Source organism: Pyrgilauda ruficollis, unplaced genomic scaffold, assembly GCF_017590135.1.
Source record: "Pyrgilauda ruficollis isolate IOZ18807 unplaced genomic scaffold, ASM1759013v1 scaffold19, whole genome shotgun sequence".
Taxonomy (NCBI): domain Eukaryota; kingdom Metazoa; phylum Chordata; class Aves; order Passeriformes; family Passeridae; genus Pyrgilauda; species Pyrgilauda ruficollis.
This window is the reverse complement of record NW_024518095.1, coordinates 9,106,479-9,124,319: the sequence shown is the minus strand read 5'-3', so window position 1 is coordinate 9,124,319 and position 17,841 is coordinate 9,106,479. Positions and strand designations below refer to the sequence as shown.

At 38.6% G+C, this 17,841-nt stretch overlaps 1 protein-coding gene across 2 annotated transcripts in view; it reads right to left on the bottom strand.

Annotated features, from left to right (window-relative positions):
* The window catches only part of NAV3 (neuron navigator 3), a 251,244-nt gene extending 239,542 nt beyond the window's left edge, over positions 1–11,702 (bottom strand). For both annotated transcript variants that reach the window (XM_041465666.1, XM_041465667.1), the window contains exon 1: positions 11,294–11,702. In XM_041465666.1, coding sequence (XP_041321600.1) covers positions 11,294–11,536 — 243 coding nt within the window. In that variant the 5' untranslated portion in view covers positions 11,537–11,702. The remainder of the gene's footprint in view (positions 1–11,293) is intronic.
* Between the last annotated feature and the right edge of the window lie 6,139 nt (positions 11,703–17,841).

The following is a 17,841-nucleotide window of genomic DNA, read 5'->3' as shown; positions in this document are numbered from 1 at the left end:
CTTTACTCAAATAAATGAGACTATTAATTGTCCAGGGAAAAGAGAAAATATTTTCCATAGATGGAAATACATCCATAATCCCCTTGCTTTTAGGAGGCTAGTATCTATCTTGCTGATCTGAATCTCCTGTATAATATTTTTTTTTTTGCCAAATCACCTTTAAATAATTTTTTGAATGACATTATTCAATTCAACACACCAATACTCAGTGTGTTCAGATTTGCATTCTCCCTTTTCTGAAAAGTTGCTTAATCAGCTCCCCTCAGTACTCTATATCTCTGTATCATGTCCACAAATAAGGCTGAATAACTCAGAAAAAATCCTGCACTGACTTGTTGGGGCCCTGGGAAAAAGCCTTGTTTTCATTTCCACACTTTTTTTTTTTTTTATTCCCCACTCCCTTGTGCTAATAGCTTATCTTATAAACCAAAACTCTTTAGGCTATGACTGACATAGCTGTCACACATGGGAGGGTTGCTTTGCCCTCGTTCATGGGTAACACAAACACCAACCCATTCCCAACACCCAGCTGCAGAAAACTTGTTCTTGCAAAAGAGAAGTCTGGATGTGAAAGTCCTGCAAATTAGACTGTATTAACCTCCCACACATCTCCCATCTGGAGATGGCATCACCTGTGAACAGACTACTTGACTGTCAATCACTACAACAGTTTCTTTGTGGAGCAACCTATTTCTTAGGTTTCAGCTAATAATATAGAACCATACCAGTTTTCAGAGTGATAAAGCAGCAAGGTAAATAAAACAGCAAAGACACTGTTATTCTCTCCTTATTTTTCTCAGGATATCTCATAAGGATATACAGGAAAAACTGTGTGTTGTATATAAAATGCCTTCCACTTCTGTCTTCTTATAACAAGCAGGAAAAAAGAATGGATGCACTATTAGCCTGACAGACAGGAAGCTGAAAACATCAGTAGCAGATTAGGTTTAAAAAAAAAATCATTTTTCTATGATAATTAAAAGTAACTTAAATAACACTTTGAAAAGTAGATAATTAGATTATTTCTTCAGTATTTTAAAAATAATAATCAATACACAGTTAGTCAAGAAACAACTTCACTCTCAAAAATCCATTCATTATTACCATTTCACATATGGGCTGATTTCAAGGAGTATTTGATGGTAACCAGAAATGAAACTAGATTGTGAATTCCCATGTGAGCTGCTGAGCCTTACTCCCTCTCAGAAGCATTTCAAAAGTAAATCTGAACCTGCAGCTCTCAAGCTTTTAGATTTGTGCTGCTCCTTCATGAGAAACAGATTCCTTCAGCTCTTCCTTCCAGCACTCTGTCTATGGCTGGTGAGCTGGCCAGCAATGACGAAAGCAGGCAGACTGCTCAGCTGAGGAAATTTCTAAACTCCTTTTGAACTTTTATTTGTTATTTCACATTCTTATTTAATGCCTATTTATTTCCGCTACAGAGACAGCTTACAAAAAAAGAGCCTGAAAAACAAAAACCAAACCAAAACACAAATACTCCCAAAAAAAAAAGGAACCAACTTGTTTACTGCATAAATGTGTTGCCAGGAAATCTCATTGTTGTAGCAGTGAGTAAAAATCCTGCACCCTGACTTATGTCTTACTCACCCCTAAATCACGTATGAGCCATGCAGCCTTTCCTGATTAATGAAAGTGGTCAAATGTTTTAGAACACTTGCTAGGAAGTCATCTTTCCGTGCATGGCCATGCTCATTACTAAGCTGTGATGGTTTTACTCATGCCCTGTAATTCAAATCCTGATGCACAACAGGAAGTTTTCACTGCCAAATCTTTTGGAGCTTAACACAACATCAACAAGATACACAGCCAGGTGTTAAAACTGTCATAGAGAGATAATTTGAAATAGAAAACACAAAAGAGAGCTCAACAACTATTTTTGTTCCAATTTGTTTTCACATTTGCTGCAGTTGGAGAGTTTCACCTGAACAAAATATTTTGATCAACTGTTGAGAGATATATTAAAGGATGAAATGCTTTCTGCTGAATTAAGATCATATGGGCAGAGCAGGAAAGGAAGGTTTACAAGGAAAAACTATAACTAAAAAGATAAGTCAGACCAAATGTCATGCTGAAAGTAGGTTAGGACAATACTAATATTATATTTGGTCAAATTCTCTCATGTTTTATGCAGAGTTAGTACATTTAGTGGCTGGCACCTTCTCAGTTTATATATCCAGAAATATTATGATCCAGCTCTAACCACTTCAAAATTATGCTTCCCTTTGATTTGCTTATTTTCCAAGTTCTTTCAGCTTGGTTTACACAGAACATACACAAGAGCCATCAGAAATCTGCACATCTTACTTGAGGGAATTATCCCTTCACATTTACCAGACAAAACACTCTGCATTCTTTTTCTGAATTTTAAAGAAGTTATGCTATCTTTCAGCCAACATCCTCTTGCCAATAAAAACAAAAAGGAAGGTTTGTGACCTTAAAAACATCATGGGCAAGTGAAGATTCACACAAAATAGTCCACTACTAGATTTGAGAATAGATATATGCTTCCTCCTCTTCCAGCTTAATCCCCAAACACCCTCACTTGTCAAAAGGCTATTGTTAAGGCATGGGCTTCCTCCAAGACCACATCCTGTGAATCAGGTCAGAGTGAAACACAGAGCTGATTTAAATGAACTGCTCTTTGCGTGCCCTGTAAGTGCAAGAAAAACTGTGGGACTCAAAAAATAGTCCAGTATACTAGACAAAAAGGGACAGTGGACCTAGACCAGAATGAACACTTTGTCAAAAAAATTAGCAGTTCTCATTTGTAATTCATGCCGTTAGTATTTACTAAATACAAGTTTCTGCTACAAAGAAGCTAGGCAGTGTAGTCAAAGGCAGAAATTAGGACCCAAAAAAAGCCATTTTTCTTCAAAACAGGCCTGCTTCACAAATACTTAGATTTTCTACATCATATTTAACAAGTCAGCAGCCTATCAACATCATTACACACAGGACCATTGATGAGTGTTATACTGCTTCACAAAGGGCACAAAATATTCTGCATCTTTAACAAATTGTGCTAGTCTATGCTGGTTGGATACATCAAAATCAAGAGAATATGTCTAGTGGAGTAAAATTCAACTTCCAGTTCAAAGGCGGGCCCACACTTATGCTAGCTATTGACATTAAAATGATGACAAAGCCAAAACTGTCCTTATGAGGCAAGCAGGAAAAATAACTCATTATTTGGATGTTTCATTCTTAACTGATCCTTTAGGAAGGACAAAGGCTTGTGGCGATGATGTGGAGATTGGAACTTGAGATATATATGACTTGAAATTCCTAGTCCTGCCACAAAGTCCCAGCCTGAGTGTGAGAAAATCATTAATTTTCCCTTTAATCTCTCCCTTCCCTCTGCACTATGGGGATAATGTTTTTCCCTTTCTCCCACAGTCCATATAATACAGCCATATGTTCTACAGGGCTAGACTGACTCTTGCACACATGCACACTACCTATCATAATAGGACATCAATCTAGTAAAAATTTCTAGGATCAAGGTAGGTTGAAATAAACAGAAAAATCCACAGAAATATTATTTTTATTTGAGAGAAGAAATGCTTTTCAGTGCAGCCAAACTCCCTAATCTTAGTGGCATCCCTCACTCTGATGGGTACTTTGGGATGCTCTCGTCTTCTAGGAACCCCCTATAAAATGCAGCTAGAAGAAATATTCACTACAGTGCTCCTGAAGGGATTTTAAATTACAGATTTTAAAATTCATAGGGCCTCTGTGTTCCTTGCTATGAAGAACTGAGCCCCCAAGAGTCACTCCACTGTTTCACAGGCTGTTGAGGCATGAGGACACTCCAATACTGACATGCCAGGGAAATGAGTGTTTCCAAGCTTTCTGGGCTCCAAGAACACCCTACTGGTGCTTTCAGGAAACTTACCAGGAACAATATTTCAGTGCAATGCCCCTGGAAACACAAACACTCACACTGCACAATGGCACTTTTTCTAAGGAAGTAAATCTGTCTCCAGAGAGTCCTTACATATCTATATCACCATGGGCCAGAGTGCTGTCAGCTCAGGTTCCCAGGGAAGTATGGTTTCATTACCATGCACCTGAAGTCAGCTGAACCAAGGAATGACAGAAGAGAATGAGAAGACCATCAAGGTTGTCACCAACTCCTTTCCACAACAAAGAATCTCTGCTAATAATACTATGACTGGCAAGTGTACACATTGGGTTTTCCAGTGATGGAGATACTGTATTTTCCACAGGCAAAGTGCCTCTGTTGAACTACTATTATGGCTGGGAAGTTTTACTAAAGCCTAACTAGAACCTCCTGGGGTACAATATAAGCCCATAATTTTTATCTGAAGATGGAGACCATTTATCTCCATTCGTCGTTACGAAGAACACATTATCCCAGGGGATTGCAAGAGTGCTGCAGCGAGCAAATGTTGCTGGGTTGCTTCTTTGTACCACACTTCTGCTGGTACATTCACAGTGCATCATCCTGCAGACACACATTTTTGAGGAAAGGATTTTTTATTGAATAGTTGTTTGGTCAGAAGATCCCCAAGCAGCTTCCCCAGGCACAAATGCAATACAAAAGGGTAAGTGTGATCATTTTCTGGTGATGTGTAATACCAACTCACAACTCACCAATTGATATGAAGTAAGCTGAGTTCTATGTTCTTATTTTGTAACTGAAATAACATGAAAGCAGTAGAAATTTAGGCAGAGTTCTTATGCTCAGGTTGATGAACACCCTCCTATCCATGATCCCAAGTACAAATTACAGACGAGAAACATCATTCTACCTAGATTCAATACAACTTGTTCACAAATACAAAAGATTTAGGAGATTAATGAAAAGATTTTCATTAATCTCAACTCTGTGAAAATGTGCTTGATACAGATGATTAGACAATAAACATGTAACAGTGAAATTTAGTCCAAGCTCATACAGAATGAAGCTCTTAAATCAGTTATAGTATAGTGTAGACAGATGGTACTGGATACATAAAGCACATTAAAGACAGTGTTATCTGTTTGATAAAGAAATAATTCAGAGCACTAGACAAGAAGCTGCAATTGCTGACAATCTGAACTCCTGCCAACTGTCCTGGCTTCACTGGGGCTGTGTGAATTTTAAACACACATAGTCCCAGGTGTCCACAGTGCTGACTGAAATTTCTGGCAGCTAGTTCAATGCTTTTGATACACTGCTGGCTTCCCATCACTAGTGGTCACTATGGGGAGAAGACAGGCAGTTTCTGGCTGCTTCTACTGCTCTTTCTGTTGCCTTGGCTGTAGTGCTGTAAATGAAACACCCGGCACAAGGAGCAGCCTCTTTTCTTGCCAACCCACAAGGCAGATACCTCCAGGGCACTAGTACTGAGAAAAGCAAGGGTATGACAAAATGGGGAAAGAAACTCATTTATTTATGTTCCCTAAAATCAGTGTGTCAAGAAACTCTGAGGAGCTTGGCCCTCAGAGACCAGACAAAAATGTATCCAAGAAATTGAAAAGTCAAAGAAATGTGTGATTGCAACAGATGTCTTGCTTTAGAGAGATTTGGGGAATGGTGGGAAAGGGTCACATGAAACCTAAGTAAGTGGTGTGGAAGGGTTAGCTGAGGAAAGACAGAGATATGGAAGTCATTTATGGCACACATCTGGTATTCCAATGTGCACAGCACTCCCGTTGATGAGAACAGGAGCTCCACCCATGTATGGAAAACAAACATGTTTGTCTTGAGATCTATCTTTATAAAAAGTTCTCCAAGTTTGGTGTCTTGTGACGGGCAGGATTTACCACATCACTGACAAACTACTTAAAATTGATGAGGGAAAAATGAGAGGTTTCCATGCGCATTTTAATGACCTAGTGCAAAAGGGCTGGCTGAATGACACTAGAAGGCCTCAGAGTAAAACTGAGATGCAATGGTAAGATGCCAAATTAAAAGGACTTTAAGAGTCATTTCAACAGCTCCAGCACAGGCTTTTGCCTAAGCAGATTAAAGTATTTAGCTTGGTTTTGTGACATTGACATTTATTTTAGATTACTTTAACAACATTCACTTGCTACAACTAAGTCTTTTGGACCCCATTCTCTGTTGGACATGCTCCCCAGGTAGCACTGCTCTGTCCTGCTGATTTACTGAGGACTACTTCCCCAGCTTAATTGTTCAGATTTCTGTGCTCTAAAGAAATTAGTTGTGTCTCTTTACTCAGGTGGACACACGATATTTGTCTTTTCTTCCAGAAGGCCTTGCAGAAGATCAGTTTTCAGAGCTCCCCTAAGATCTTCCCATATAAAAATTGAATAGTTTCATGAAGTTTGTGGGGCTGGACCCCTGTGAGAGAGGTCACAAACAACTGTCTATTCATCCTCTGGATACCAGTATCTCCATACTACTAGGATCTTACTGCAAGCTCCCACAACTGAGGTATCCAGCAAAGTTTTAGGTTTACATACGTGTACTGGATCAGCTGGGAAGGCTGACTAGCAGTTTCTGATAATGAACAGTGATACAAAAAATGCGGCAGGCAAGACAGGAAGACTTGATTAGGGGATACAGAGAAAAATAAGTCATATTCAGTAGCCTGTAAAGATGTCTGCCAACAGGAAGGAAGAAGCAGATAAAGCAGACAGCAGCAGACAGATAGCACGAACAAAGAGAAACTGAAAACAAAAAAAAAAAGACCCAAAAGAAATATGATAATACAACACTAAAGAAATTCATTAACTCAGAAAGAAGGCTAAAATCTTATCATCCAAGTCATACAATCAAAACACTACAATTAATATATCAGATTAATCTCAGAGAAAATTCACTTTAGAAGCATAAATGATGGTGCAGGGCACTTGAAAGAAGGAAGTGTAATGATGGGAGGAAAACTCTGGGAACATAAAGCAGAGCACTGCAAGGATCAGCCTGAGGAAGCCAGAGCAGAAGACCAGTGTGCCTAGCAGGGGTTGCTGACTCCCAGCAGCTGCACAGCTTTGTGCTGGAGGGGACTCCTGGCAACACACTTGTGACTACACCATCAAATGTGTGTGAATAGCTGAAATCAATCACACTTTCAGGTGACCTGGAGTAAAACACTGTTGCGTTTTGCTACAGGTCAATATTACAGAGTCACTGAAGGGAGTGCCCTGGAGTCCAACCCCCCTACTAAAGCAGGTTCACCTAGAACAGGTTGCACAGGATTACACCTATACAGTTTTGAATGTCTCCAGAGGAAAAGACTTCACACACAACTTCTGTGGATAGCCTGTTCCAGTGCTCTGTCATCCTCCAAGTAAAGATTTTTTTTCTTGAAATTCAATGGAAATTCCTGTGCTTCAGTTTGTGCCCTTTGATCCTTGCCCTGTTTCTAGGCACAACTGAACAGTCTGGCCCCAGCCTCTCAACACCCACCCTTAAAATAATACAGTGCAGAGATAGGATTCAGTGGCCAAATAAGTTGGTTTTGCAAAGAAATTCTTTCTTCATTCCTATAGTTTTAAGTCATTGTTTAATTTACCTTTCTACAATATCAATGGATATTTTTTCACTTTATTACTGTTTAGTGGCTCAAAAGCAAAAAGCAACCTACCATGATGTGATGAATAATTTCGCAAGCAGTATAAAAATGGTGGTAAAGAAATAAAAAGAATACTATATCCACAGTTAGAAAAATATTGGAAAATATAGTGGTGATTTCAGACATGGTTTTGCATAAAAATAGTCTATGGTCCAGCTGAACAGCAAAACTCCATCTGCTTCAAAGACAGCCAGCATTTCACCTCATGAATCCAGCAGCTGGACTCTGTTCCTGTGTACATATATAGGAATAAACTTTTGTCTATATGATACTCAGGGAAAAAGAATGTGCTCTGAATACTTGTGTTCAAATATTTTGCATGACTATTCACAGCATAAAGTGTTTATGCAGTCAGCCTAAACATTAGTGGGTTTAGCAAGAAAGCAGATGGACCTGTTGTATGAGACTTAGCACAAATTATTAAAATCTTGAACAAAAGTGCATTTGAATAAACTATACACAGAATAATTTAAATCATTAGCAACTTATTATTTGCTTTTGTAAGCTTAGCTAAGTTCTATACAATTAAGAAAAAAGGTAAATAATCACCTCAAAGTTTTTCTACCACAGTTTTTATGACAATATCACTTTTATTAAACCTCAAACTTCATCATGTCCACAAACAAGAAAACAACCAAGACTACATGTGCAAGTGCAACAAAACCATATAAAATGAGAGAAACAGCAAGGGAAAAGAGAACTGATGTTTGCTGCTGTATTCCCAACCAGCCTTGGCCTTGTGAGAATGCCAACACAAGCAACAAAATTCTCAAACAATCAGGTTTGGTGAGAGTGAAGTTCATAGAGGAAACAGCTGTGTGGCAATGACCTACTGTATTGACATGTATAACCCAAATTTATTTTAGAATTCTTAGCACTTAATAGATAGCAACAGGATATGTCAGAGTGACTACACGTGTCAATCTCAGTGCCTTGCAGAAGGGATGGGAAATCTTGTGACCTGCAGTGCAGCAAATGTAAAACACCAAAGCAAGCAATGCAAAAGGCACTGCTTTCAGCAGACAAGAGCCAAAGTTAACCAGGTGATGAATTCATATGTTCCATTGTCTTTTGCAGATAGAGATCCGCATTTTTCCCTCAAAAATCAGTGCTGCCTTATATGCAATGATATATATAACATAAGCATACAAGAAATACGTTAGTCAGATTTGATTCTCAGTTGGAAACTCAGACTAGGTATTCAATACATTTTGATGGAAAACATTTTATCTGACCATTTCTATAGCTACACAGTCCCAATGTACAGTGCTGCATACAACAGTCACACGGAGATATCACATGGATTCATGTGTTTGCTAACAAAAGGTCTATTGAAATCAGCACTTAGAAATGGTCAAGCTTTGGGACAACACAACCTGTAGTGAAGAACTTGCATCTGCTCAGCAAACCTGAAGAGACATTAACAGCTCCCTCAGATCTCTGCTTAGAACTACCGTTTAAATAACCTACACATATTTCTGAGGCTACCCAGGTGGCATGGATCTCCATCACTGATGAAGAAAACAGCATTAACACTTTTAGGCTGATCCTTTGAAGCTTACTAGTAAGAAAAGCATTGAAATAATGTCATATTCATAAATACCCATCCACCTTACAGTCCAAACCCCTTTGGCAGAAAGATTTCCTGAAACTTGCTTAAAAGGTGAATAAAAGAGCATCTTTTAAAAAATGTACCAGGAAGAAAATAGAGTAAAGAGCTGCCAGCTAAGCTTTACTGGGAATGTCAGACTTACAATGGGGTAACACAGAAATGCTTCCGAAATTAGTAACTTTTTGAATGTTCAGCACTTCTATGAATCCAGGTGGCTGGGGGAAGTTTTCAGACCATCATGTGCACAGTCTGGTCTTACTTTTTATGGATCATCATCTAAAACTGCTCAGCAGCCTGCACTGACAGCATACATAGAGAAGGATGTCACGGCTGGTAGGCTGATTTTAGGAAGTTGGTTTGCTTTTTGTTCTTTAGAAAAACGGTCTCTGAGATGACAGGTATTGTCAAACCAATGAAATGGCAAATTGGTATCACAGTTTGTGTCCATCCAGGCTGTTATTTTACTCACTGGAAGTTCAGCAGAGTTCAGGACCAGATGCCTTGGAAGGCTATGACTCCCAATTGGTCTCACACTAATTACAAAATAGCTCCCAAGTGGTTTAAATAGTGAAGGCAAGATGCTTTATATCTTTCTCCACACTTTTATAAGTAAACAAGAAACACTTCTCAGCAGCCAACATAACCTTTTGCTTTTTTCATGGAAAACAGTATTTGCTAATCTAATTTGCTAATCTAGTGGGCTATCCATTAAGGAACACCATTAAAAAAACAAGCAAAGGATATTTTCTATAAAAAATAAGTAAACAAGCAGGAATTGCATTGTGTTGAAAAATTATTATCTTCAAACTTATCTTCATACTCACATTCTAGAAAGAGGCTGTTCATCACTTGTGGTTATCAAGAGATGAACAGTTTGCTCTTTTATTTACATTTCTGTATAGGATATCTGACACCACCAATGCATCATCTCTGGGAGACAGGGAGATGTGACACAGAAAACTCCAGGGAAAAGTTAAGTGGCATGACCAAAATCTCATGTGCAAATATGTGGCAAGGTTTAAAAAGGAAACCAAATGCTCAGAATCCCAACTCTATGCTTTAACCACAAAACCAACTTTCTTCACTAAAATTGAATTAACCCAGTAACTAAAAACAAAGAAAAAACAAGTACATATGTGCATCTTGTCACTGTAACAACTCCAATGGCATTTAAGTGTTCTCAAACTAAGACACAATTAAAAATATATATGTTTACTTCCAGGGTGGTAATCAGTTCCACAAACCAAGAGTACTAGAAAAGCAAGAGGAAGTAGCCTCACAGCTTGCAGAAGCTGTGTAAACCACACATGCAGGCATAATGTACTGACTGAAAGATCTACAGAAATATATGCTGCTGACAAGAAGGGACTCAGTACTCATGTACAAAGCATGAAAAATGTTTTCAACTACGACAGCAAGCCTACTTGAAAACCAAGCAAAAGTGTTCCTAAAAGTTAATTAGGACTCAAAAATAATCCCCTTACAAAAGAAAAGAACCCTAAGCAGTCTAAAAAATATTGTGGCATCCTACTTCAGATAATCAATTTTTTTAAATCACAATGAATTGGGGCTAGATAGGGGCTAGGAAGAAGCTATTTTGCAGAGGAGAAAAGCACAAGTACTTTTCACTGAGAAGCTGTTTTTCTGGTTCAGCAGTTCTGCAGCAAGAATAGCCAGATCATTTGAAAATTGAAAAGAAAATCAATTGCATGTTTTTATTTTAAAAGAGCCTCCCTGTGGGAATAGGTGTGGGCGTGAGATCTCTTTTTAAATTTCATAATATAACATAAAGTTGCCAAGATTTTTTTTTTCAAATACTCTGTTTACTGGGTGCCAGAATGATTTTTCTCTCCTTATGATTCTACTGATCCTTATCAAAATTCATCTCTGAAGTGAATAACACTAACATTTAAAAACAGAATATTTATTCAGACAGCAGCACTGAGCAAAACAAATTTTCAAGGCTGCTGTGGGAGTTCAGTGATGACAGCAAAAGTCTATTTACTCATTTACCCCCAAGTTCTGCATGCAGAAAGTTTATATCAAAGGTTATTTTTAAAGCAAATAAATTTTTTTTTATAATTGAGTTCCACAGGTAAAGTTTATAACTAACCTTGCTGTCTTCGATCTCCTGGGTTTTTCCTTGAAGCGTTTTCCTCTCTCCAAAATCACAGGTTGACTTTAACGTAAGCTGACAAGAAAGCATCGAGCTCTCTGCCCCAGTAAGCTCCAAGGACTTTGGTGAGTACTTCTGTGAGGCGGCGGGGCCAAGGTTGGGTATCGGGAGGGCAGTGTGGACAGGCTTTGACCCTACGGCTGGCTGCCTCAGCTTGGAGGCAACCCCAAGCACAGGCATGGCTTCTATAAAAGTATCTTCCTTCTGCCAAAGAAAATGCTCCTGACCTCAGTCTGGTAGGCTCCAGCTTCAGCAATTTCAGAGCAAATGCTTTAAACAAAAGTAGCAGTCATCTTTTCAAAAAGTCTTAAAACAATAATATTGCGAGTTTCACAAGGAAGCAGAATTTTTCCTTCATCTCTCCCCTTCTGCCTCGCAGCCACTCACACGCACTGCTCAGTGAGTCAGTGGCTCTGTAAGACTAAACGCTCCTTTGGGGCGTGAACTTTTCTTGAAGGTAACTGCCACAGAGCTGCCTGTCTGGGATTAAAGAACTCATAAATTCGCTTTCTCTTCTTCCTACAGCATTCCAGGTCTGTGCATTAAGTGAATGAAGGATGGGAGAAAAGGAGAGAGAGAAGAGAGGAAACCTCCCTGTACTCCAACTGTCAAAACAGCTCAGAGACCACAACACTGGAAGCAGAGACCTCTTCCTGACTACATAAATAACCAGCCCACATCTTAAAAAAAACAAACCTCCTTTTTTCTTTTTTTTTTTTTTTTTTTTTTCTGTTTAAGGGAAAAAAAAGGACCTGAGTAGTGGCCAAAGCAAACAGCTGTTGGACGAGTTTTCATCCCGGAAATAATCTCAGCAATGAAGCTGTTTGTCTGATTCCTGGCTATTTTTCACTACTGACAACCATGAGCTACGGTGTTTCATTCTCTGTTCCTCCCGTGAAATCAGGTTAAAATCGTGCAAGAGCGTGGCTAGAAACAGACGCTGAATCACACTGTGGGTAGCGTCTGTCTGTGCTATGAAAAATCCATACAAAAACAGAGCAGGATATAGGAGAATTGCAAGCATTGTTAGAAGATTTAGTCAATACAGCTTTCAGAGCTTTTTTTTTTTTTTTCTTTCTTTCTTGCTGGTGGTGTTAACGTCATCTATTCAGTGTTAACACTTCCCTTTCTAAAAACATTGAAAGCTCCATGAAGTCCATGTCCAAAGCATCATTTCTGCTTGTTGCACACAGAAATATTCTTTCTGGCAACCTCAAATCCTTGCACATAGAAATACAAGTCAGGCAAGCAGAGCAGGCTCCAAAATGAGTCACGATGGACAGTCCAAATTGTTGAGCAGCATAAACACTTACTTAAAAGAACAACTGTAAATTCCTTTGAGATTCTGTAGCAGGGGAAACCCTTTTAAACTGACATGAGGAAAAAACCTGTGCAGAAACATCACACCACTCAACTCCTATGGGATTTTATCACCCAGCATTATAGACATGGGGGTTTTTTATGTCTTCCAAAATAAAACATAAGATGACTTGATTTATTCTTCCCCAACATACTACATGGTATTAACTATACCTTCCTTGAACAGTATGTACTATTACCACCACAGATAAAAGCAGAAGAGAAAATAAGAGCCCTCTGGACTTTTATGTTCTCAAAACAAGGATGACAAAAGTTTAAAAAAGCATTGAAAATAATGTAAATGAGAAGCAGACTAAAAAGATCTCAAATCATGCTTTAAAATTATTTTGCAGAACAAACATGTGATACCTGCAGTATTGTCCTCTGTCATTCATTTACAAAGGTGACACTGACACAGTAAAATTCAGCTCTCTGTATTGACTTACAAACTACTCCATTCTTGTTTGTAGTTTGTAGGAGTGAATTTAACCTGTGGTGGTAATCTCCTGAGTTTTGAAGAGAGAATACAGAGAATCAGCAAATACATTTCAGCATCCTCTGCTTATCTGCCATTTGGTTTTGCCACCATTAACAATAGATGCAATGGGGTTTGTGCAAGAATGCACCAAGGTAGCTGCTCTGCATTTCAGACAAGTTCAGCCCACAGGAAACATCAATTTGCTCCAATGATTGGAATATTCTTGTTCAGTGTGGTATTTGAGCTCTTCTGCAGAGCAAAGGGGAAGAAAGCTCCTTGTGCAGTCTGCATTTGTTTTCCAGCATTATAAAGCACTGAGGCTGTGTAAGGAATTTAGATTTCTTAGGCACAACTGTTAACAGTTAACGCTTCAGAAAATGCACACATGCAAAGACTGAAGTGGACCACAGGAAAAGAGGGATTTATCTCTTGCAAGGTTTGAGAAGATGAAAAATCCTCATGAGAGCTGTTACCCAATGATCAAGACAAAGAATAAACTACAGCCATGAGACAGATACTTTCTTTAAAAGAACTTTGCCAAAAAAATGTAATTTAATCTTATTACTTCCCGGGGTTATAATTTTACAAAGTAATGCACTTTGGTAATCTTGCTGATCTTCTTTTGAATATGAATGATGAGGTCATGATACCCACAGTCTCTTTTGCAACCCATTTTCCCAGCACAGAAACCCTGAAAGTAATAAGTAAGCAAACTTACTAGGAGTCATCTGTAATACATAACCAACAGGATTTGGAAACAATGATGTGAGGGTGGTGTTACTGCTACTCTTTTGAAATAATTTTTCATTATATGTTGACTTTAAAGCTAGTACCAGCTCAGGGCCATCAACTTCAGAACCCCATCTACCTAGAATTTGTACAATGATAAAACACAGAAGTGCTTCTGATGTGTTGAAGATGCGAAGAAGAGTATGGAAGATTCTTTGCAGGAATCATGAAAAATAATGGAGAAAAACAATTTTACTCTGTAAGTAAGAATGCAGCTACAAGCCTCGTCTTCCTTTTCTTGTTTTCTCTAATTCTAAGAAAAAGATAAATAAACAAACATCTGCTACTCTTTGAAATCACTTAACTACAGTTTTTGCTGGAAAGCCCTTGTGTACCTCATGGTGAATGTGGGTTTTATGAAGGCTATCTCGGGGGAAAGAATATTTAACAACTAAGCTTCAGTACTGTTTTCCACACAAATAGGAAAGTACAGGATAAAGCATCTGTGGACAACATACACAAACTGTAACCAGATGCAGGTGCTGGTGGGATCACTCTGCAGGCAGAAGGTGTCCAAAGATTCTGTAAGGGAAGGAATTGTGGGGAAAGGGCAAAGTTGGAAGCTGCAAAGAAGGGCATATTGTCAGGCATCAAGCTGACCATGTGAGTTTGGCAATATTTTCCTCAGTATCTCTGTAGTGGAGAGCTAAGTGACTGTCAAGCAAGGCAGACAGGGAGAACCTTAAGTCACAATGAGGATGATTTAGGTATGTGTGAATAATGTCCAAACAGAAAAAAAGGCATATCTGTGAGAAATAGGGGTGGAGAAGGCTATAACCTGTAGTTACATGAAATCAAACACAACATTCTGGCATGAGGGTCAAAAGTATTACAGTCAGGATAGAGAAAGCAGTGAGTTAAAAGATATGACTGACAGAAATAAGGGGCACACATATTCACTTGGTTCCATTAAACTGATATATCTAGAAAGGGACTGCAGAGAAACAGGTCAGGCTAAGCATTGTTCAGAGAGGAACTGTAGGTTTATCACTTATCCTCTTAGACTTTAGAGTAGACATCCTCCAGCCAGACAGGTAGGGGACATCATCTGGATTCAGGACTCAGGAGGATGTCCTGACACAAGGGAAATGATGCGCAGGAAAGGCTGGAGAGTTACAAGGAACCTAGAAGAAAACTGAGTTGTGGGAAAAAAATAGAGGGCAACATTTCAGTTGGGATGCTAGGAAAGAAGATAAAAGTGTAAAGAGGAACCAAAAGAATAGGAAAACAGAGCAAAGGTCAAAACACAATTTTTAGTAGTTTTGTCAATGGCAGTGGCAGTTCCAGTGATATGTTGAAGGTAGGGCCATTGTTTTTGCTGATAAAATAGTGAAAATCTGGCTGTAAAACATGACTGTGAGTGTCACACAACCCATTTTTACAGACATAATAGATTATATTAATGAGCTGTACCTCAAAGTAAGACAGCATGTATGCATCCAGTATAATAGTCCCCACATCCTAAAAGAAAAAGTAATATTTATTTCAAATAGCAAGAGCTGACACACCTGAAGTCTAAAACACTTCATAAAAGAAGGTATCAGTCACTTGTAATGTTATGGTGAATTTTTGTTCTCAGGACTGAACAGAAATAACTGTTCACAGCACAACACCCCAGCATATATTCCCTTTCCTTCATTGAGTCTGATACCAGTACAAATCCCATGAAGGTTGTTCCCCTTCTGCACCCCCAGCCCTCAGACAAACTGTTCGCATGAACTGAACACACAGCTGGCAGTGTGTCCCAGAGCACAGGAAATATCAAGAGAGGGGACACCTGCCTCAAAAGTGGAGCCAAGATATTTGTTTGCTCCTTCTGCTCTATGATCTTCAACGAGGAAGCTGTTGCATGCATAGAGGGTCAAACAGGAAATGTCAGCGGTCCAGAGACTGCAGAGCTCTGTTCTGAGCTGTCTCCACACTTCATCCCACTGGTGTAGCAGCTGTGTATAGAGTTTATGTGAGCCAGGCCAACTTTGGAGTAAGCCCATACAATCTCAAGATTCTGTGCTCACTGATTTCAGGTTGAACAGAAAGTCTTCCAGAGCTGCGGATGGACAACTCTTGAAACTGCAACCAATGGTTCTAAAATACTGAAGGTACCTGAAGCAAGATTATTTATTTATTTACTCCAGATAAGACAGGTTTAAGCTTTAAAAATGCAAATAAGATGAACACCACATGTCTGTTTAGTGTAACAAAATATGTTCAACCTGTCAGATACTGATGAGACAAATCCTTCAGCTCTGACTCATTTTCACAGCAAATTTCTATGGACATTATTTTTGTTATTACAAAAATCAGGTGAAACCATTAGTCTCAAGGCAAGACATTTAACAAGTATTTAATCCTATCTGCAAGTATGTAATGCTACTGAGTAAGCTGATGTTGTTTTTCTAAACAGTTTTGTATTTCAAAATATATATAATCCAAAGCCCAGTTACACTCACAGAAAAAAGTGCATCCGGCTTCCTAAAGGAAATCCTTCTGCTTTGGCTGAATGTTTGAGGAAGTTTTTCAAAGAGGACAACTTTTAAATAAGGATATATTTTTATTGTCTGAACAATTTGGCCTTTCAAAACTCAGACAGGAATTTAAGGATTTGAAAGCAGTGACTGATAAAGTGATCAGTTCTTCTATAATTCATTCATGCTATACGTTTACAGCATCTTCCACCAGATAGTTTCAAACTTTCATGTGTAATTCAGTACCATACCACCCTGTGAAGTATGTAAGGTATATTAAAATATTGTCAAGTGGAACCATGAGGCTAAATGACCTTCCCAGGTCCATATGGGGCTTCAGTACTTTCTTTCTTAAGTAGTGGGGTTTTTTTCAATTGTAAATCTGTGTGAGTTAAAAATTATGGTTTCTTCTCTTTGTTGTCCACTGTATTTAATCATGAAGTATTTGGCTTAAAGGAATTGAGCTTAAAGACTATAGGATTGGAAAACATAAACTAAAATTTTATGAGGATAAGAAAGAACTGATGGCAACTGAACACACTATGTAAGTATTTACATACTGATCTACTGGCTAGACCACACAGCCAGCTGGTAAAGCTTAATGAAAGGATCAGCTTTTCTCTTTGGGAGGTGAAAGAGGAAAAGGGAAAGAAAAGGATATTCTGTTTGTTCATTTCTAAGCAAATGACCCAAACAACAAATGCTGAAGACTCTCAAAGTTGATGTTAACTGCAGCTAACAAGGAACTATTCCCACAATCACCATAAACAGTTCAGAAATCTAACAGTCATCCTAAGGATTGAAGTGATAGCTTTTCTATCTTTTTTTTCCTTGTCTCTTGGTTTTTCATTTACAAAGCCTCTCAGGACACAGTCATAGCAGGTACATTGGCTTCTCCAGTATCATCCTGGACACTGACAGGTATCTTCGCCTTTCTCCATTTCTGGAGATAAATAAAAATTTGTCTTTTTTCCTCTGAAAGGATTTCTGGCTTTGTATCACTTTTGGTGGGCCCTGGTGAGTTGTGATTTCTACTGCTTGCCCTATATTTTTCTGTCTTAGAATACATGACTTCAGTGCTGCATTGTCAAAGAGTATTTCTCCCAATTATCAGGGTAATTAAGAGCTTCAGCTCTTTATAGAACTGCTGGAGAAATGTCTAAGGTAGACACAACAAAACCAGACATTTATGGACTCTTAAGTGATAACATTACTTTCAGTGGAAGTGTTGAGGAACAGAATTCCTAGCCTGTTTTAATAATGATATTGATGGAAAAAGTATTGTTCCATTTGAACTTTTGATCAGTTTAAATTATCTGGTGCTCCTCTCAAAACATGGTCCTCATGAATTCCCTGCAATCACTACTACTTTCAATACGAATTCCCCTGGAAAA